This window comes from Glossina fuscipes, unplaced genomic scaffold (assembly GCF_014805625.2).
Source record: "Glossina fuscipes isolate IAEA_lab_2018 unplaced genomic scaffold, Yale_Gfus_2 3, whole genome shotgun sequence".
NCBI lineage: Eukaryota > Metazoa > Arthropoda > Insecta > Diptera > Glossinidae > Glossina > Glossina fuscipes.
The window spans coordinates 5,581,055-5,604,211 of NW_023998417.1; the positions used below are offsets into that span (position 1 = coordinate 5,581,055).

The 23,157-nt window shown below is 34.9% G+C and overlaps 1 protein-coding gene across 1 annotated transcript; it reads left to right on the forward strand.

Annotated features, from left to right (window-relative positions):
• Positions 1 to 1,113: 1,113 nt before the first annotated feature.
• Positions 1,114 to 20,811, forward strand: LOC119634858 (DNA-binding protein RFX2). The gene is made up of 10 exons (XM_038029266.1): positions 1,114 to 1,521; positions 1,589 to 1,823; positions 16,764 to 16,848; positions 16,982 to 17,195; positions 17,274 to 17,456; positions 17,548 to 18,015; positions 18,088 to 18,396; positions 18,555 to 18,869; positions 18,974 to 19,342; positions 20,092 to 20,811. Exons 1-10 carry the CDS (start codon positions 1,222 to 1,224, stop codon positions 20,188 to 20,190), a joined length of 2,577 nt encoding a protein of 858 aa, XP_037885194.1. The 5' UTR covers positions 1,114 to 1,221; the 3' UTR covers positions 20,191 to 20,811.
• The last annotated feature ends 2,346 nt before the right edge of the window (positions 20,812 to 23,157 follow it).

Sequence of the window (23,157 nt, forward strand, 5' to 3'; positions counted from 1 at the left end):
CTTTCTCTGTCTGTCTGTCTCCCTCTCTCTATCTCTGTCTATCTATCTATCTATCTCCATTTTTCTCCCTTTCTCTGTCTATCTGTCTCTCTCTCTCTCTCTCTCTCTCTCTCTCTTTCTCTCTCTCTCTCTCTCTCTCTCTCTCTCTTTCTCTCTCTCTATCTCTCTCTCTCTCTCTCGCTCTCTCTCTCTTTTTAAAGTCTTCAATTGAAAAGTAAATCAAAAAAAAAGTTCGCTTGCATTACATAAAGTATCGCAGTAGAAGGATAAACATATTTTTATCATCAGTTTTAAAACTTTTTTCAATTTATTGTCGCAATATACCTAAAAATGTAAATTAAAGTCAATCTTTAGATTTTCAAAAATTTTGGCAATATAATCAATCAATGTTTCGCTATGCGTATTACATATCTATTATATATATGTGCTTTGAAATGGATGAAAGATAAGATGACTTTCGACCTGCAATTTACTAAAACTTAGGAATTATTTGACGAACTTTGCGGTTGCTTAACAACGGTCTGTAAAGATAAATATATATATATATGACAAATACAATGAATATGTTCGCCTTTTGTATATAACCATATCCTTACACACATATAGATATACATATTAAGCGTCCTTAGTTACGCGTTTTCAAAGGTAGCTAGCATTGAAAGGGGGGGGGGGAGGGGGGGGGGGATGTACCTGTAAAAGTCGTGCAATTGGAAGAATCAGGTTAAACTATAATAAATTAAAGAATACCAAACAGCATAAGCCTGAGATAGCATAGCAACGCCCTTTAATGTTCCTTAGGTATGCAATGCAGGATACTTGATGAATGTATTCCAGCATAAGCAGCATAAGAAATTAATTGAAATATTAAAATAAGAGTTTGGCAAGAAAGCAATTTCACGAAAAGGTTTTCTCTTGACTTCAACAGCGCGAGACAGAGAGAGAGAGGGCGAGCGAGCAAGCGAGCAAGACTGATGATTATCTATAGAAAAAATTCTTTCATTATAATCGCATAAAATTTTGTTTTTTTTTTTTTTTTTTTTCTAATATATTTTCTCAATTTTTTTTCTCATTGCAGATGTGATACTTTTTTTATTAATCAATAAAATGAACAAATAAACCACAAGTTGCCTTAATATTTATTAAATCGAAGACAAATCAAATTTTTAAAAATAAAATAATTTAACTAACTGGTATTGCGTACGCACAAATCGAAAATATATTATGACTACACAGTTAGCGGCACCGAGAAATTTTATTACCACAACCGCAACAGGAGCGATTACAAACGATGGCGATGCACAAAATGTAACTGCTATTACGGCCACCACCGATCCAATACAATCGGAGATAATTTTAACGACACAAAGCACAAATGAAAATCATGATCTCAATGGAGGAACCACGGTTGGGACATTAGGCGATGCCGAATCAAATGCCCTGACAGTAACGACAGAGTCCAATGGCGCCGAAGATGAATTTGAATTCATAACAACCGATAATTTTGAAGATGTTATGACACAGGTAAGTCGAAAAAATTGCCGCCACTAGTCTCCTACATAGTTGCATGCGGTTGTATTATGCATTATAGAAAAAGTTAACAACTAGTCATCAACAGGAAGAGGTGGCGGTCATTAGTGTGGTCGTACCCATGGATGCTGCTGATGCCTCGAGCAATGATACAAACGCTTGTAACATTGCCACACTGACGGCGATTAAAGACGATTCCGATCTGGTACAGCAGGTAGCGAATGGGCAAGTGACGGTATTACAAGCACCATCCGTAGATGATGAAGATGTAACGCCGCAATTTATCACCGTAACAGGTAAGCAGAATATCGCATGTACTTGTATTTAATTTGTTTGATGACAAATCGATCAGCAAATAACAGAGTTTCTACGCAAAAGAAACTTACCTTGATCTCGGGCTTATATCCATTTATATCCATTGTCGAGGAATGAAAGGCAAAATTGTTTTGTTGAAGCGCCCAAACGGCAGCTTCAGAGACCTCACAAAGTGTACATACTCTTGATTAGCATTAAATGCTGAAACGATTTAAGCATGTCCGTCTGTCCGTCTGCTCTCCTGGACGCAAAAGTGAAGCTAACGCCTGCAAATTTGCCAAAAACATTGAAAGTTCTTGCAAGCAAGTTGATCCTGCAAGGAAGTAAATGGGTCGAGGAACACGCCCACAGTACCACGTAAGCTGAGAACACCTCTATTTTCTAAAAGATATAAAAAATTTGTTTTTTACTCATTACACCTAAACCTTGACGGAGAAAAATTTGACCGCATATTCCTTAGGCGATGCTGTTAATACCTCTACAAAAATGGCACGCCTACTTACTTTTATAGTGTGTCATAATTTAATTTTTTCTCTCAATAGCTTTACAATGTTCAGAAACCAGCTTCAACAACCCCATAAGCAAGTCCGTCCATTCATATGTCCTCTACCCAAGTAGAAATAGTATCCGTGAAAAACATTCTTCCATACGCCAAAAGTTCGCCCACTAAATTGCAAAAGAATTGGAAATCTAAAGTTTTCAAAGGACACGCCTATAACGCTCACGCGTCTATAAGAAAAAAAATTTTTATTTTAAAAATAGAAAAAATCAGCCTCTCCCACTTCGTATTATAGAGTTTGAAAATGTACTTCTTTTACTTTTTTTTTGGCTTTTTAAAATAACGGTGATGGGTGTAAAAAAATCGGTCACAACCGAATATAGTTTTCTTTTTATTTAAGAGCATTTCTTATATTATGTATTTTAAATTTTGTATTCTTCGATATGCGATAGGTGGTAATAGTGAGCTTTACATAATATATGTATATATATATATAGGATGAAATAGATGAATAGTTAGCTTTATTGACAACAAATCGTTATAGTCTTTCCAAATAGCTTTATTTCTGTAAATAACATTAAAAATAGAGCTCTTTTATCTTTGATCTACTGACTTCCTGGCCAAGCCTTACTTACTAGTATCGTTAGTAGTTCGATAAAATCCACTATAATCACGATTAAGTCTTAGGCCATGTGATGCAGATCAACGGCAAGATTAGAAAAGTACGAAGCTTTGCCAGAGAAATGTTCGCCAAACATATAATTAATGGTCAAGATTTTAGACGATTTAAGTTCAAAGTATAGGATAAGTATTCAGTTTCAATTCAATTTCTGTCGTAACAGATAGAGACTTAACGCGACTTGAGATTTTTCGTTTCTTTTTTGATCCTTATTTTTGCGGGATATATGTTTTTTTTTTTTACTCTTCGACCTTAGGTCGAAGGCGTTGTTATTGAACTGTCCTTTTGATAAGTTTTAAAAATTGTAGACCCTGCCTAAGTTGATAGTCGGGGCAGTCCTTTGACTAATATGATCTCTACGGGGCTATGATGAGTGCCTATCTAAATCTCAAATTGACCAAACTAAGCTTTTAATTGCAATGGAAAAATTTGTGAATAGAAGTTGAAAAATAATTGTCAATAATTAACCCTTTGATTGCGACGCGATCCCGAAGTAATCCATCGTAATACGAAAACGCGTCAATAGCATCTCTATCGTGCGCTGATTAGTAACCGACGATTTAGGAAATAATAATCAAAGGGTTACGGTTTAGCCCAAAAAAGAATATAAGAAAAAGAAAGCCTAACAGAGACGAAAGTATTGCGAAAAGTTAAGACATGTACAAGATATTTTACTCCATATATGATATATGATATAAAAGACTAGGGCGAAGTATATTTATAATCAATGTAGGAATATGGGTCGCTTGGTCTCTTTCTCTCTGCCCCGCATCGAAGCTATGTATAAATTCAGCGCACATATATATTTCTGAACCTCCGGGAAACAAATTTTCAATTAGCAAAATAATATATAATTTTGTGCGTTCAATTGAGGTTATGGACATGAATGAACAATATTTGCCACAAGGAGAACGCGCTTTTCTTGCCCACTCATTTGAGACCGCAAGAAGGAGTTCTTGTTACCGCTTTCATATTTCGTAATGAATACTAAAATAATTGGGCCGTTTTTATTATTAAATTTAAATAATTGAGGGCGAGCGTAAGCGTGTACGTCGACTTTGTGGCAAAAAAATTTACTGCAAAAAATTGTTTCTTTGTTTGATAACAATTAATCGGGTTGCAATCCTTCTTACCTTGATAAGCCTTTCCGGCAGACATCTGCATAATATTTCTCAAAAACAATTGATTAGATTATATAATCGGTTAGTGTTTAATTTAAACATCCTGCCTGCTACATGATGATCTCAATAAATTCCTAGTTTTTATTCATGTCCGGCATCGTCGTTAAAAACCAGCATAAGCTTACTTTAACAAAAACATTCAGGTAAAAGTATTGTGAGATTATACGGCATTATTATCGAGAATACAACAAAGGCCACACAACACAACACAGCACAGCACAACACAGCACCAATACAGCACAACAATTAAGCGTACTTAGTTGTCAGTTGATGGCAAGATACCCGTATAGAGTAATGAAATTGTTTATAACCAAAGGATTTAGCGAGGGTGTGCCTCAGACAATGAGTATACCTGTCCGCCAGAGCGTAGACTCATCATCGTCATCATCAATGTCTGGTGATTCACTTCACGTGGGCACGTGTTCGCAGATGAAATGAAATCAAATCTCATTGTGTTCTCAGCATACATACACACACGCACACACACGCACACACACACACATGCATACATATGTATACAAATGCAGGTTACCCAATGACATCGATACATTTATAAAATTTTTAATGACTAGTCTCGTGATATGTTATATATAAATTATATATATATATATGTATATATATGTATGCATATATTTACATGTGTCGATTTAATTTGTTAAAAGTAGAGGAGGGTTGATGTTGTTACCTTTTTTTTTTTCTGTTCTGTTTACATGTATATTAAATGCGGTATACGGCACTCATGTGCCCGTTCATTAACGTATATAATTATGAAGTTTTTGATATAAACACCGCTTTATAAAAGATACTTATTGAAAACAGATAACAATAACTAACATAAGCAGATAGTGAAAACGCTATGATATCATAGAAATGCAATGCACTGTATGTTTATGCATAGCATAAATCTTGTACACTCTCTATGCTGTGTGTGTGTGTGTGTGTGTGTGTGTGTGTGTGTGATTTCATTCTTCTCCCTTCGTCATTCATTATGCTTATCGCCTCCCCTTTTTAGTGCAATGTAGTCATTGTTTTCGATTATCTCTTCTATTATTCATGCATACGAGTGTTAAATGCACACTCGGGAAAACTTTACCGCCACTCGATTTGTATTTTTTCCGTTTCTAAATAATAATAATAAGGGATTTGTTATTGAATTTTTTTGCGCCGCTTCACTTCTTTACCTACAATACTTGATGATACTTGATTTTATTAGAAAATTAACAATAATAATAATAATAACAACAGCAACAACAACAACAACAACAACAACAACAACAGTAATAACCCACCACCACTTTCTTCATATAATATAAGAGAAAGAAATCACTAAATTTATATACAAATCAAAGAAGCAACAAAAAATCATTGACGTAACGGTAAAAAGCAACAGGGCCGGCCAGCATAAACTATAGCAACCAATGATGCCACGAGTTTCACTAATAACCTCCTGTCGCGTCTTAATATAATGCTTCCTACCTAGCTGTTGTCATTTATACCTTTACACATATGGTTTTATTTATACAAATAGTTAATAATGTTATGGTTGCGTATGTATACCTTTCCTCTCCTCTGCAGTGGATGAAATTGTTCGATATATGAGCAAATTATTTTATTATTACATTACGTTTAGCGGTCAATAATGTGTAAAGCATTCGAAATTTTCAACAAACAACCAGTTACGGCATGTGTTAGCTAAATGTGTAACAACAGCAAAGGCTCTAAATATTGCAAACTACTACAATACATTCTCAATTTAAAGTACAACATTTGATCACAATATTTGCAGGCCGCAAGAGTAAAGATAACCTCAAAATTCACAAAGGGTATACTGCTACATATACCGACATAATAACTATAGATTGGCAAAGCCAGTCTTCTCTTTAAGTCGAACTAGTATTACTTAACCAAAAAATAATTGTACGAGTTACTGAATGTATCGATAAAATCAGAGTTGCATAAGCAAGTAGGTACTATCGAAAGACGTAAAGTTTGGAAATTTGCAATACCAGGATTCATATACCTTTTAAAAAATTGGCGGTGGGTGTAAAGTCCTCAAAATCGTCTAAACGCGATAGCTTTAACGAGCTGCCGATCGCATATGCATTTTTCTTACAATCGGATCAAAAATTTTTCCGATCACAAAATTTCCATCGAGTAACAGAGTACAGCTGCAAAGCGAGTTTGCTCGATATCGAGAACCGTGAACAACTTTCTGTTTCGCTTTGCAATTGCAGTGCGGACAGACTTCCTCTCTCTCTCTCTGTTCCTCTCTGCCTCTTGTAAATTCCAGTACATTCTCCGCATTGTACAAGAGATTCTTAACATAACACAAGCTTTACACATACTTCTAATAAGATGAACTTTTACGATGAATCTCCAACGGATAGAAAATGTTTCTTTAACCCATTGTAAGCGATCGTATAAATCACTTGTTAACTGACTACAAAACTCAATTGCCCTCAAGTGAATGAGGAATATATCTTCCTACTCTTAGCGATACCCATCGCTTCTCTCCGCTGACATTAAACGATAGAGAAATTTCCGTGACAAGATACCCAAAACTTATGTTGCTTCTCCTAGCTGCCTATTCGCCAAATTGCAGAAATGCTTTTAGGTGGGGACCCGCTAATATCATATTAAAACGATTTTTGTGATTTCGAAGGAAACACAATTAATTATATCATCATAGCTATTTTTTTTTTGGTCTTTTTGTTTTGTTTTTCTCTACAATTTTTGTTTCAGTTCGATCCACTGTGCAAAAGCCTTTGCGTTTGTGTTGTTTTCTTTCATAGCTCTAAAGATGTTTTATTTACTTTTTTTTTTTTTTAATATGTGCTATATGTGCGTTTGAGTGCCTTTGTGTGTGTGTGTATCTCTTGTGATTATTAAGGATTAAGAATCATTAAATCAACGAACCATTTAAATGAAGCTTTAACAATGTGAAAATCAAGCCCAATTATTAATGACTGGTAAAAAAAAAATCATTTTTTTTAATTTTCAAGAAATGCTACATAAACACATTCATTTATTGATCATTCATCTATCTATATTTGTAATTAAATGACTTACAAATGAAATTTTTTTTTTTTTGCTTGGCTAATCAGAGTTTATCCATTTTCATTTATATATGCTATCAGAAAAACATGTTCTACTTATGACTTGTATTCTTCTGACAGTCTATTACTGTTCTACTTATGACTTCTGTCCTTCTAACATTCTGTTCTTTGGTATTGTTATTTCTATTCCACTTTCAACACTTAAACACTTGCCTATAAAAAATTGCAATTGTATGGTTTGGGTGTATTATTACTATTATTATTATTATTATTATTATTAATTTCGCCAGGGAAATAAATTCCAAGAATAAATTCTTAAAAGCACTAGCATCTGAAGACTATTGGCTTTTATTAAAAACTCTACCGCACTTGAGATTCGAACCCACAACCATTGACTTACTAGTGGAGATTCCTCGCCTTCGGCTATTCAGGTGGATCGGTTGGGTGTATTGACCAAACTTGAAACTTTAAATAGGACGCGCCTTTTATTATATCCAGCGATTCGAAATCAATTTCTAACTTGATTTTAGCTTTGTCCGTCCTACGGTCAGTTCTTGTATCGCCATGTAATTTATGCTGAACAAACAATTATTATTATTTTTGAGATGTTCCGATGAAAGCCTCTGCGCACTTAAGATGATACCTATTGAAAAATGGATTGGATTGGATTGAAACATGGTTAGGAGCGCTTACTATTAAAGGCCTTATTTTGAAAAGGTCGTCGCTTGCAGAAAAATTGCAATTTTTCAACAACAACCACTAACTAATTGTATTTCGTCATGGCAGATGAAAAATTTGCAATCAATGGGCCAATTTGTTGAATCCCCTCCCGCATAATCGATGCTATGGAAAGTAAACTCTTCTAAGTTAACAAAGTATAATTTTCAATATTTTTTCACGAAAATTGTTACTTTATATTAATTTGAAGGAAATCGTAATTGTATCAAATTAGGACGCATAAGTCTACGTTTCCAAGTCTGCTCCAAACAAGGACTCCCAAGCAAAATAAAATTTTCTATGGCGACAAAGTCTAGTTTTTGACGCTTTATCATATAGTGATAAAGTGACGACGAATCTTAAGACAAAGAAGTTAAATTCGGACCGCGACAGCTTATATTCTCAACCCTCTCCCGTACAAAGAGTCTTTACAGCAGAGCAAACTATGATATAAGTTTTGGTGCTTCATCAGAGAACAAAACCAAGTTTATTAGGCGAAATGGTGTACGGTATTTAATGACTGACCTCGAAAGTTGTTTTCAATTTGAAATTAGGTGAACAAAAAATTGCGAATTATTGTTCGAATAACAACACATTTGCAGAATTTTCACTTAGGGGCGTTCATCCATCTTTCAGTGAGTTTTTTATTCAACAATTTCCTATAATCAGTCTCTCGCCGAATTCTGTTACGTTTTATTGCATGGTTCCCTTGAATCGTGTGCCAACTGATCGCCTGTGAACCTGTAAAATCAACGTGTAAACTTTATATCGGGTTCTCGTGCAGAGAATCAAGATTTTCTTTGCATCGTGTTTTCCTTCATAACATATATGAGCCAATTTCTTTGACAAGGCTTAACGGAGAATCCTAAAGTCGGTGCAAATGAATTTTTCATTCAACAATTTCCTATAATCAGTCTCTCGCCAATTATATTGCACTTTATTGCATTGTTCCCTTGAAGTCGTGTGCCTTCTAGTAAATTCCCGTGCAGAGAATCAAGATTTTCTTTCCATCGTGTTTTTCTTCATAACATTCATAAGCCAATTTTTTCACGAGGCTTAACGAAGAATCGTAAAGTCGGTGCCAGTGAACGGCAATGGAAGAAAACTCGCTAAGCACGCACTCTTCCTCGATACAACTTGTCGCGTGGCATCAAAGGGAACCAGAACAAAAATCACGAGATGACCTCGTAAGAAGTGCTCCAACCTGTTCACAGCTCTTTACAGCAATTGCGATCGCTTTGAAACTCGGCATAACATCACTCGTTTCGAACAAAATTGATGGAAGCAACAATTAGTGAAAATCGCGAGATTATTATTTTAACTTATTTGTTGAACGCGTCAGATTCACCCCAAACTAAACATTACTTCCTCTCACTTGCTTTTTATTATCTATTTACCCATCAAAGGTCTGTTTGATCTAAACCTGTATGGTTTACAAAATACGTTTGTTTGGCTTCTTTTAATTGTTTTCGTAAACAAATAAAGATTGTTAACATTAGTAAATGGCAATATATGTGCACATATTTTTATATATGTGTGCGTGTAAATGTTTATAGATTGCTTTCCTTAAAAATTACAAATAAAATTAATATCGTTATCAAGATATCAATGAAACATCTAACGTATGGCTCTCTTTCAAATATTTCCTCATACACATATTGTTCCTATCAAGAAGAAGAAGAAGAAGAACTCTTTCCGATTAGAATCATCATCAATTTATGATGGATTCATATGTTTTCATTATTAATATTGAAAATAATGCCATTGTAAGTGCAGTTGCTATTTATCCCACGGACAAACGAACAGATTTTCACGACAAGGGAAAGCTATCTTAAAGAAAAAAAAAAATTGAACTTTAAAGGAAGAAAAAATCACAAAGAGCTCAATAAGAGATACCTATCTTTCATGGATAGATGGACAGATTAGTGCAGGCTTTTTGTGGCCATCAGCTTTATAAAAATCCATTGACCCTTTACCCAATCCCTCTATCGAAGCCAATAACATTTGTCGTAGACTTGTTCACAAACGGAAAGTGTAGGAAATGTATGGGGACTTTGGGGAGGTGTTAATTGGATGCTAGTGGTGTTAATACTTATTATTAAGAAAATTCGTTTTAAATGTACAGTTAGGAGCTAATGAAGTGCTTTGAAATTAAAATTTAATAAAATCCCAAAAATGGAGTTAATCGATTTGGCAACTGAACCATCCAATTAATGCTTGCTAACTTTCGGTTCCATACGTTAGATATATTTTTCACATCCATAATAATTGATGCACAAGTCACGACCAATATCTTATGATGCGATTTGCTCTGTCTCGTGTTGTTTACATTGCTCTTTTGAATTATTAGCTTTCATTATTAGCTTGTTTTCATCCTGGCATAGGGAGTTTCAATCCCTCGCATGTATACCTTTAATTCCGCTAGCAATGCAGTGCAGTATAACTTGCACATGCATAATATTGGCCGCCAGAAGATATGTTAGAAGAGAAGCTTCCATTTCGACAGTACAAGCGATACAGTATATCTGATCCGCTAACAATGCAATTTTTATACCGTATACCCATTGTGGTATAGGTATATAGGGCATATTAAGTTTGTGTCGCAAGTAACGCCCGGAAGGACTTACAATACACGCTTTTCTTTTATTACACCGATCGATTCGGGAAATGATTGTAAGTCCGTCTGTCTGTCTGTCTGCCCGTCCATCTGTCTATCTGATAATGATCTCCATGTATTTTTATGTTCAACCTACCAGTCACAATTTTTTAAGATATTTTGATGAAATTTGGGATGCACTGGCGCACTGTGTTTTGAGCAAAAGACGAACGCTACTGAGAATTGTTCGGGTCGGTCTACTTTTTCGACTACTCCCCCCCCCCCCGGGCACAAAAAAAAAAAAATTGCAATTTTCGAAATTTCTCGGCAAAAATGGCCGAGATTCTAAATTGTTGTGAAAACAAGCGTGTATTGAACCAGCTGAGGCAATTTTTTGAACTCCCTCCCATATAGTCGTTCCTCACGAAACTGAAGCTTTATATGGCAAGATGATCGAATTCCCAATATGTCATCGTGAAATTTGACTGATAATAGTAAATTGACGAAGAGAAACATAGCGAATTTGGACCACGTAGATCTATTTTTTTGGATACCATCGCGCCTGTACGATTCTCAGGAATGCCAAAAAAAGTCCAATTGGTGACGAAAATTTGTTCATCAAATAAAAAAATTAAATGGTTCGAATTCAAGCCACACGGCGGATATATTTCTTGGCCCCCGCCCCATATGGGATATCTCATTAGTACACGGAGAAAAGTTTTAAGATTTAAATTTGAATTTTTCGTTTATGGAATTTTGCTTAATGTTTTTCTTGTCGATGGAAATCCCAAAATCGATAAATGATTTGGCAAGCATTTGCCAAAGTTGTAATCAAGGAAGGGAAAATCAAAATGATGCGTCCAGCAAACACGTTAGACATTTACAGTAACAGTTTCATTCGGGCTTACCCTGACATGTCTTGCTGATCAAACCATAAGCACAGGAAAAGTTTATGGCCATGAATATTTCGCTTCGGTGTCAATGAGAAGGACTTTCCTGAACTAATGCATGACTTTTTTCACTTTTCATCGCCAGTCACGCCACAGAAAACATTTTCTTTTTGTTTTTTGCCGGGCAAGCAATGAGGCAGCGAGGTTAGCAATGACATTTTCAGTCAATTTGTATGTTAGCCATTTTCCCTTCGTTTTTGGATCTTTTCCATCGCAGCTAAACGTCTAGAAATAATTGATTCATCAACTGCTAAGCTGTTCGAGAGTAATTTGAGAGTTTAAGCTGAGTCTTCTTTCAATAAGTTTTGCAAATCATTGTCAGATTTCTTCATCAAATCAAACAACAAAAGTAATGAATGACGAAATAACAATTTCAAGCGCTTCATGATTAGCGTCTGCATACGCTGAATAGGTCAATGATAGGTAGAGAAAGGTTAAGATCATCAAATTTCCCATTTCTTTAACATTCGAATTGTTGCAAGCACCTAATGTGGATCTGTGTTTGCATATATCTATATAATATGATCTTTTCTGTCTGTTAGTCTCCCCTCTCTCTCTCTCTCTTTCTCTCTCTTTCTCTCTCTTTCTCTCTCTCTTTCTCTCTCTCTCTCTCTCTCTCTCTCTCTCTCTCTCTCTCTCTCTCTCTCTCTCTCTCTCTCTTTCTCTCTCTCTTTCTCTATCTCTGTCTATCTCTATCTCTATCTCTGTCTATCTCTATCTCTGTCTATCTCTTTCTCTTTCTCTATCTCTATCTCTGTCTATCTATCTATCTATCTCTAATTCTCCCTCACTCTCTATCTATCTTCATTTTTCTTTCTATCTCTCCCTCTTTCTCTCTCTCCCTCTTTCTCTCTCCCTCTCTCTCTGTGTATGTATGTTATCCGGAATTTATTAACCATTTTATATTTTTAAAAAATATATTTTTTTTTTCACCATTATGTTCATATTTATAATTTTATTGTTTTCTTCATAATCGCTTCGAAATGGTCTTCGAAAAGAGTCGGACTTTCCTTATTGATGGATTTAGTTTCACAGTTTCGTCAAGTTCTTAATCAAGGGGAAAAAAACATTTATTAATTACTTTGTCTGCATAAAGTTGTTTAAAAATGAAAATGTAAAAGCATCAAAAAAAAAAATATTCAATAGATGTAGTAGAACTTTATGCTCAGATTCCATTTGAATAATTTTTGGAATTTACAAATATATGATCAAAAGATTGTCACTTGAAACAAACAAACAGAAAAAAAAAAAAAAACCCAAGTGAAGGTGAACTGACCCACACATACATGCACGTATACAGGTGCACAAGTAGTGCCGCTTGTTGTATCGTTTTAAAGTCAATTAATAACACAATACGCACTGCTGCTTCGTAACGTCCGTCATAATTTCGAATTGAATGAAAAGAAGAAAGAAAACAACAAAAAAAAACGAAAAAAGAAAAAAAAGCAAAGCTTTGCACGATAATATAAAACAGCTTTTCCCCCAAAAATGCAAAACGCACACGAGATGCATGGAAGCGTGGTCGCAATATTTCATGGGGATGAAAACGAATTGAATAACAAACATAAAGACAAACACTTGTTTATCGTCGGGGGTAAAAGCATCAGAGTGAAAAAGAAAATAACAATAGTTGTGTAATGGTAACGTTGGCAAATCCCAAAAAACACCCGCTATCTTCATATCCGTTTTGTGCGAACACTCACTTTTCAGAAGGGGAGGTGCTTCTGTGCACAGCATCCCTGACGATTGGTTGCTTAGTTGCAGGCTATTGTTGTTATGGCGCATATATATATATATATATATATATATATATATGTATATATATATATGGGTATGTCTGTATCTGTGACGATGTGTACGCGCGTTCAGTCACTTGGATTTGCAAAACGGATGCAAACACAAAAATGCGTAGTTGCGTTGCTGGCGGTGGTGATGTTTATTTGATTTACTCTGACAGACACAGGTGGTTGGGCGCTTTAAAAAAAAAAAAAAAAACGAAAAAGAAAATCAAAAATGGTGGCACATAATAAATCCGGCTTTATAACGGTAATGACACTTGAACAAAGTCGAACCTTTAGGCTAATACCAAGTTTGCTATATCCTTGTTGGTCGTTGGATTCAGGTGATTAGTTATGTATGTCATCACTAGAATTGATTACCACCATCTCGTGTGTTTGTCTGTGTGTGTGTGTGTGTGTGTGTGTGAGTGTGTGTATGTGTATGTATACTTGCACAGAAATTTTTAGTTATATTCCTACATCTTATTTTTTTATTTTTTTTTTTAAGTAGACGAACAGGAGAGGGGAGTGGGAGGTTAATATAATGCCTATAGAGTAAACAGGTAAAGTGAAGCTTTGGGATTTTTCAGAAAACATGAAAAACTTTAGTGGGTTGTAACTCTTATTCAATGGTAGATGGGATTATATATGTAACATGGTGGTGGCGCAGTGGTGGTGACGATGTTGATGTTGATGTTGCTGTTGACGTTGACACGGCTACGGATTCGCACAATTCATAACAACGCATATATATATATATCTTGCGTTGCGTCGACAACGTCGTCGCCGTCTCAGATATGTGCTCGTTGTCAGCGAACGAGGAGGCATATTACTAGGATAACTATTAATATTTAATTCAGTCGTAATTCCTCCGTTAGTTAGTTCGTTGATGTGCATCATATTTCTTACCTACTGGCCGTTGTCAAGTCAGTTAAGTACTCTTCTTCAATCGACGCCAATGTAACGCTTTCCATGGCTACATGGCTACAACACTATGCGGATGACGGCTAGGCAAAGCAATTCAGCTTTCGGTCACTTTCACTTTTATTTGTTAATTTGTTGGCGCCGCACAATATTATCACATTACGAGTATCGGTACTATTGCGAGTATACACTGTCAATTAATTATAGGGAAGGAACTAATACGTTCTTCGTCTATCGTTGATCGGACGGTCGTTTTACCGTCGTTTAGTTACTCGGTTCGTTTGTTTTATTTATTTATTTTTTTTTTTTTTTGTATCGATATCGGTGTTGATTAATTTTTCGGTCGCCACTTGTTGTGCTAAATTGAATACTGCGGCGTGCTAGTGCGTGCAGTGCAGTGCAGTTACTACAAGTGTTGCTTACACTATACACTATTCATGTTGCGTGCATATCATTCATTTTGTGTTAGTGATAGTCCGGTAATGCGTAATTTCATTGAAACTGGACACCGTCGTTTTGCGTCACCCATGGAATTGAGTTTTATCAATTAAGCAAGCAAGGGCAAGAAAAAAACAAAAGATTTTCCTCTAGGAAACCACGTTTTTTGATGTAATCCAAAGTTTGTTATCAAGGAGGTGTTGCGCAGATAGGAATCGCATTGCATGTCTTTTGTTAAAACAAAATCGAAACGAATGCATTCACGACTAACGTTGGAGCAACAGCAGCAACTACATCATCACTTGCAGCAACTAAATTGTGGTACAAGTTTTAATCATCTTTTGGATAAGTGTCACTGCAAAATTCATACAACGGCTAATTGTCATTATCATTCTAATCGGCATCATCATCATCATCATCAGCAATATCACTATCAACAATTAAATCATCCGTCGATACAACAACAACAACAACACCAACAACAACAACAACAACAACAACACCAACAACAATCGCAACATTCTCTTAATCAATATCAGAATCTCTCAGCTTCTTATCAGTCAACACCGCCGCCGGTAAATCAACATCACGCAATTGCCCATCATTTGCATCATCATCATCACCATCATCATCATCATCAAACATTTGTAGCTACAGCTGCCAATTATACGTCAACGTGTACTACTGCTATTGCTTGCTCGCCTTCGCCGTCCTCTTCTTCCGCATCGCCCAATCTATCAACGACCGCACCAACAGCCATGTATCGTCGTCAAAACAATTTGTCCTATTGCGGTGGTACGTACATGCAGCAATTATTGTTGTATTCTTAATAAGCAACTGGCGACGCGACACGCGATAAGGCATTCATTTATCACATTATATTCTTCCACTTATATTATATCCATCATGATCTGAGATTTTGAATTGGTCTCTCGTGTTTATCGTCCTTCGACTTCTAACAAGAGAAATCGTTTACGCGACGTTTCTTTCCGTCGGCACATTTATATGATATATCGCACATTAACTGAAAGATGAGAATTTCGTTTTCGTCACGCTTATCCAAGCGAGAGAGAGAGAGAGGGAGAGAGAAATATTCTCTAGAGCATAAACTAACTGAACTAGAAAGTATTTATTGATAGATGTTTTATCTCCAAGATGCTGGGCTGGGTTTTGCTGGTCTAATCGTACCCATATCGATCGGATCAAGATTTTTAAACCTTAAGGACGAATTCTTGAGGCCAGCATGGGTCGACCATTTCGAGACATTTGCACTAAACAATTTTCACTCGGCTTTTCTTAACAAAATCATTCACGAAACGTGGGCGAAAAATAATTGCAATCTCGCATTTACCTTCCATTACCGTCAAGTCATCGTCGTCGCGAATTAATGCGAAAATTTTGAATATAAAGTTTCGAATTTTTTTTTACGGGACAAATCCCAAGCATATAAAATTAATGTCTCTCCGAAGAACTCGAACTATTGTCCGTGAATCTTCTATCAAATTATGACAGAGGGACTATAATATTTTATTTCGAACTATGGGCGTAAAGTGATGTAAAGTGATCATGTTATAGAAAGCTTTTAAAATGACATTTACCGTAACAGCCAGAGAGAAGTATATTTCGATCGCGTACGTAAAGCGTTGTTCCGCCTCTTTTTGCTGTCGCAATTTTGTTGGTAGACCCCTGCAAAATTTGCTCCTGTTGAACGGCTTAATACGACATTTGTAAAACGTTTTTCTTAATGGGATACAATGACTGCTTGGAATAATTCGCCTATAGATAGAGAAATTTTCAAACTACTGACGTCTAACTTGGGGGAGGCGGGGGGCCGAACGCTATCTTTCCTATACACTTTGATAACAATATCCGATCCAAGGCGACGGGAAATATTCAAATATTATTCCGCACGCATAGAAACTACAAAATATATATTTGCGCTAAAAAAAGACGACATCAGCGACACTGTATCTGCCTTCGAAGGCAATAAATGTGCGCTGAAGTCTTTTTCGTTGTCCGTATCATTATCAGTTGAAAGAAAGAAAGAACGAAGAAAGCTCGAATTTTTTTTATTCAATCAATTTGATAATTTTTTAATTTCAGTGTCCGCCCAAGATGCTGGTCAAAACTATCAAGTGCAATATGTAGATACCGAACTGTATCACAGCAATTCTAGTCAAACGCAAATGTAAGTAAAAATTAATATATATATAAATATGTATATATAGATATATCTCTGATGGAATGTTTCAAAAATGTCCTCTTACTTTTTTTTTTTTTTGTTTTTTTGTTTGTTTGTTTGTTTTCGATTTCATAATTAGGACCTATCCCTTTTGTCCGGTCGGTGATTATCAAAGTAACGGTCAATCTTACTATACAACGACAACTGCGGGTAACTATGCTTCGACGGCTTCCTTGAATACGCCCACAGCTCATACACCAAGTGCTTTACCTTATTTGGTACCAGTTGATGAGAGTTTATTGCTGAATACGTCATCACAATCGCATAGTCGTGATTCTCCGCACAGTTTGACCGTAAGTAGAATAAAATATTAACACACACACACATACATACACATGTTCGATTATTTGCTGCGTTGATTACGATTCTAGGAGGTGGCTTATCTGCATGAAGCACAAGGCGCACCGCAAACACCCACGTCAACGACGACAACGAATTCATTGGGCGGCGGCAGTGTCAGCGCTAGCAATAGCAATAGTGTTGGCGGAGGTGCTGATATAAAATCAGAAAATGAAAGCCATTTAGGGAATACAAATAAAATAGCGACAGCTACGGTAAATTACTTGGCAGTAATCAATCAGTCAATATTTTGTAAGCATTTAATTTTCTTCTTAACTTTCTTCTTCTTCTTCTTGATTCGTTTAGATAAAATGGCTATCACGTAACTACGAGACGGCAGACGGTGTCAGTTTACCGCGTTCAACTCTTTACAATCATTACATTCAGCATTGCAACGAGAGCAAGTTGGAGCCGGTAAACGCGGCCAGTTTTGGCAAACTAATACGTTCAGTATTCTCGGGCCTACGGACGAGACGTTTGGGTACACGCGGCAATTCCAAATACCATTATTACGGTATTCGCATTAAGCCAGACTCAATCTTAAATCAAATAACAGAAGAGAAGACTGCCTTCGCAATGCACGGCTCCGCGTCTTCCAATAGCACGAGCAATGCCGGATCCCTAAGCGCGGGTGTCAGCAATGCTAATATCACGTGCAGTATTCATGGTACTACTGTTGGCAGTACCGGAAATCTTGGCATGGGTGGCAGCCATACGACTAAGACATCCCGAAAACATATCCTTAAGCCCGAAACATATGAAGCCTGCGTTCAGGTAATGATTCTATGAATATATAACGGAAATGCCGGTAATAGCAATATTTAAAAGTGTCCGCGCAATATTCAGTTTTTAGGTGACGGTAGCGGTGCGATTCCATCTCTACCGGTCATCGATTTGGGTAATAGTTTCGGTAACGAATTGACAGCAGAAGATGCGGATATATTTCGATCGATGTATCGCGAGCATTGCGAAAATTTTTTAGACGCTATTCTCAATCTCGAATTTCATACAATTGAGTTCTTATGGCGTGACTTTTGGCGTGATACCTCCGACAATGGCAGCAGTCTCGACGAGTGCGGAGACGAGAAATATTTGAGTAAAAATAAATTATATCTTTTGTGCCATTGCGCAGGTGTGCAAAAATTTGTACGAGAAGTATGTAGACAAATACAAAAACACACAAACACACGCATACATACACATACACATACACACACATATATATATATATCAAATAATTGAAAAAGATGAATGCATTGATTGCCATTGATTTCTTCACTTCTTTCCCTTTAACTTCGTCAATTCAAATTTAGATGGACTATCAATTCTATCAGAATATGGTTGATGTTATTATACCCGATGTTTTACGTTCGATACCGAACGCCTTAACACAGGCCATACGTAATTTTGCCAAGAATATGGAAATTTGGTTGTGCGAATGCATGTTAGGTGTGCCGGAGCGTATGATTCAAATTAAATCGACCGCTGTATCGGCATTTTGTCAAACATTACGTCGTTACACTTCGCTCAATCATTTGGCTCAAGCGGCGCGTGCTGTATTGCAGAATAGTACGCAAATTGCTCAAATGCTAAACGATTTGAATCGCGTCGATTTTCATAACGTTCAGGTGTGAAGTGTAAATTAAATGCGATTTCATTTCCGTAATGGATTTGTGTTTAATTTTTTTTTTTTTTTTTCGTTTTTTCCCTACTCTTCAATTGTGTATTGCAGGAACAAGCAGCCTGGGTTTGCCAATGTGAACCGACCGTTGTTCAACGTTTAGAAAATGATTTTAAAGCCGCTCTCCAACAACAAAGTTCTTTAGAGCAATGGGCATCGTGGTTGCAATTAGTTGTGGACTCAACTTTACAAGAATATCATGGCAAACCAAATTATGCGAAAGCGGCTCGACAATTCTTATTGAAATGGAGTTTCTACAGTTCGATGGTGATACGGGACCTTACACTTAGATCGGCATCAAGTTTTGGTAGTTTTCATTTAATACGTTTGCTGTACGATGAATACATGTTTTATTTGGTAGAGCATAAGATAGCTGAAGAACAACAGAAAACCGCTATAGCAGTAATTTGCGATCGTGTTGTAAGTAATTTTTCTTCTTTTTCATATGACTTTTTTTTAACATAAACATATCGTAGGCATATTTACCCAGTAGTGTATCCGTTTTCATGTAACCGACTAAACAATTTTATCATCGGAATCATTTTCCCAAACGATTTAAGTTTGTATGTTCATATGTCTGTCTGTCTGTCTGTCTGTCTGTCCGGTTGCTTTTATCTTATAGGTTAAAATTTTTGAGATATATTTACGCAAATCGCACCCAAAGGCCTATCCTATTGAAAAGACGAGAATGAATTGCATTAGATCAGACTTTTTCGTCCAGTCTTCATATATATATATAACGCCTTGTATGGAAAAGTTGTTTCATAAAAAACAAAATTGCAATTTCCCAAAATTTCCCAACAGAAATCGCCAAACAAGAATATTTTTCACCAAATGTGGAAAAAGAAGGGCTCCCTCGAATCGAAACCTCTCTTAAAAAAAAAAAAAAACTTTCCAACCAAAACCAAGACAAGGAATTTCATTTTTCATAATTTTGATGACAGGAGGTAGGATAAAATTTGGAGCATGTAAGTAAGTCTACCATTTTAGAATCCTATCGCATGTAACACTTGCACCGAGAGAATAAGCTTTTATATGGTCGCGAGATGGGGTTTTTTTTTTTTGATATTTCATCATTTCAGTGATAGACGCGATTTGTTAGGATAGGTAGGATATTGAAGGGGGCGGCCTTACTTCGACTTAACAATAATTTTTGCTTCTTTTTACAGAAAAAAGACGTTGACTTTGATTTCGAATATCAATTAGAATTCATCACATCAAGCAATGTGAGTTCAGAACAAGCTTCAAAACGTGTGAAACACGAATGAGAAATATTCTACACGTTTTACGATAATCATACACAACTCTGGGATAAATTTCATGACATATTTCTCGAATATCTTTTCAAATTGCGAGGACAAAGAATTTCAATTTCAAACTGAAAATTCGCTAAACTTCGACTGAAATGTGAAAATGCAAAGACGACGGATTGATGCATGCGCTTCTTGTAAATGTTTTATTAGAAAAAATTGTCTTTTTAACTGTAATTAATTTTCTTCATAAGTTCTTATAATTATGTATAAAATGCCATTATATGAAAACTATAGTGTTAAGCCGTCCAAACACAATATGAAATGCTTGATGATGATAATGATAATGATGATGATGATGTTGATGATGATGAACTCTTCAAGCATTTCAACATTATAAACAAACACTTGTCTAAATTAATTACATGTACAAGTATATATATATATATATGTACATATATATATATATATATATATATTGAATTGTATATAAAAATCGTTTACAATTAATGTTATTCCCCGTCTATATCTATGTGTATATGTAGCATATGTTTAAAATTTGATTAAGTATTAACAAAATACTTGTCAATCAATCTTATATTACTTTTCGTGGATAATTGTTTTTTTTTTTTTTTTTTTTCTCAAAGAAAAAACAAAACAGTTTAATACGGTTTCAAAAAAGGGCGGGGCAAAAATAAACGCATAAAATAAATATCATAGACAAGTGCAAATGCTTACTTAATATGCATATTTATAAATGCATATATATACATATATATATATATATATATAAATATATATATGCGTTTCTTGTGCAAATACAACAAAAACAATGTAATACAAATGCAATTAAATGGAAAAAAAAACCAAAGAAAATATTTAACATAAACAAAAACGTAAAATTATATAAACACACACACACACACACACAAAACATATTTACCTATCTATACATAACATATCTAAAATAGAGTAAATGCATGCTAAAATGTCATCTCTGTATTTTGCCATACAACAACAATTCAATTATGTCATCTTCCTAAAATATTGTATGTGTAACTTAATGTGTAATAACAATAAGTTTTGTTTTAAATCTATCAGAACTAACTAATGTACGTACGTATATATGTGTATTCGTATTTTGTGTCTTTTTTTCTCATATATATATATATATATTGTAAGGTAAATTTAGTTTTGCATCATCACCTAGTCCTCCTAGTAGAAATATCTCATCAATTAACATCATTGCTCAACTAATAATACCTTTTTATGTGGAACAAAAAAAAAAAAAAAGCTCAATTTTTATTAAACAAAAAAAAAAAAAAAAAAAAACAAATTAAATTTCATTTCTACTCTAATTAAGTTTTACTAAAACATACATTTGCGCGCTAATACATTAAATGAATTAATTATAAACTAACAATTAGTTTATAAAATGAATGAATGATAATCAAATATGTGCCGGTATTACGTCATATCTTTTTGATTTTCACAATCAGCCTGCGGCGGCTTAATCGCGACAGAATCTCTTTACTTTCTTTATTCCAATCGAAATATTTTAGAAAAAGCGTCGCGAATATTACGCCTCTATATGCATCGTGTCCTTTTTTTTTTTTTTTTTTTTTTTTTTTTTTTTTTGTTTTTTTCTTCTACATTTAATTGGATGCATACGTTATAAATCATTTATGTAGCGCAAAGGATATGTACATAATCTACCGAACGGAATCAATTAGCGCATAGAAAATGTCGTGTCTATGCGCAAGATTCATTTTTGATAATCATTATTATGTTTCTATTTTACTAAACATATTTATTTATTTACTTACATAACATGAAAAAAATGGTAGTATAATAAGAAAGTTAACGTTATATAATATAAACTAATAATCTAATTAATAATAAAACCCAAACAAAAATAGATAAAATTGATTCGTAACTTATTTGCATGGAAACAGCAGCGCAAGTATAACGAATAAACATAATTTCCAGAAACAATATATATACGTGTATAGCTTTTGTAGACGTAGACAGACGTCTGGGATATTGTTTACGCCATGTCGACAAAAAAAAAATGGAAATTTTAACATAATCCTAAATCGAAAAAGATGAAATTGCGATTTCGTCAATTTTATCATCTATAAAAAATAGAAAACAAATTTTTATTTTTTTTGTAATTTAAGTTTTTTATTTATATTTATATCGTATAAAAATGTATTATAATCAAGATGTAATAACAATAAAACAATTCCTTTTCTTAATAAAATACAAATTTAAAAATGAAGTTGTTTCACAATTCGTTTGCAAGCAAGCGTAAGTAAGTATTACAAGTAGACAAAAAAGTCTACATTGTCTACACACGTAGACAATGTGTGTAGACAATGACGTCATATGTAGACAATGTAAACATGTAAACGTACAAGTAGACAAAAAGTCTATATTGTCTACACATGTAGACAATGCATGTAGACAATGACGTCATATGTAGACAATGTAAAGATGCATATACGCCCAGTAAGGGGGATGTTGATACACATTATAATGTATATACAACGTGTTTGGCAACATAATGTTGCTCAAAAATTTGCTAAGGCATATGCATGATTTTGGCAAAAACGGCAACTTTGAAGCACTCTAGCGGCCGTAATACGCCTCCTAGGGGCATGGTTACACTTGGAATCCGTTGGGGCCGACCCAAGGAATCGAATGGACCCAGTCTCGATGTCCTAGGACCGCTAGGAAGGCCAATAAACGGCCTCAAAGTTGGCCATTTTTCGTTTTTGGATGGAATGGTCAGAAACATTTGCAAAATGTTTATATGCACAAAAATGTTTATAAGCAAATATATCAAAACCCCGAACCACAAAAAAAAATTTTTGGAAAAAAATTTTACAAAAACAAAAATTTTTAGGAAAAAATTTTATTTATTTTTGAAAAAAAATTTACAAAAACAAAAAATTTTTAGAAAAAAAATTTTACAAAAACAAA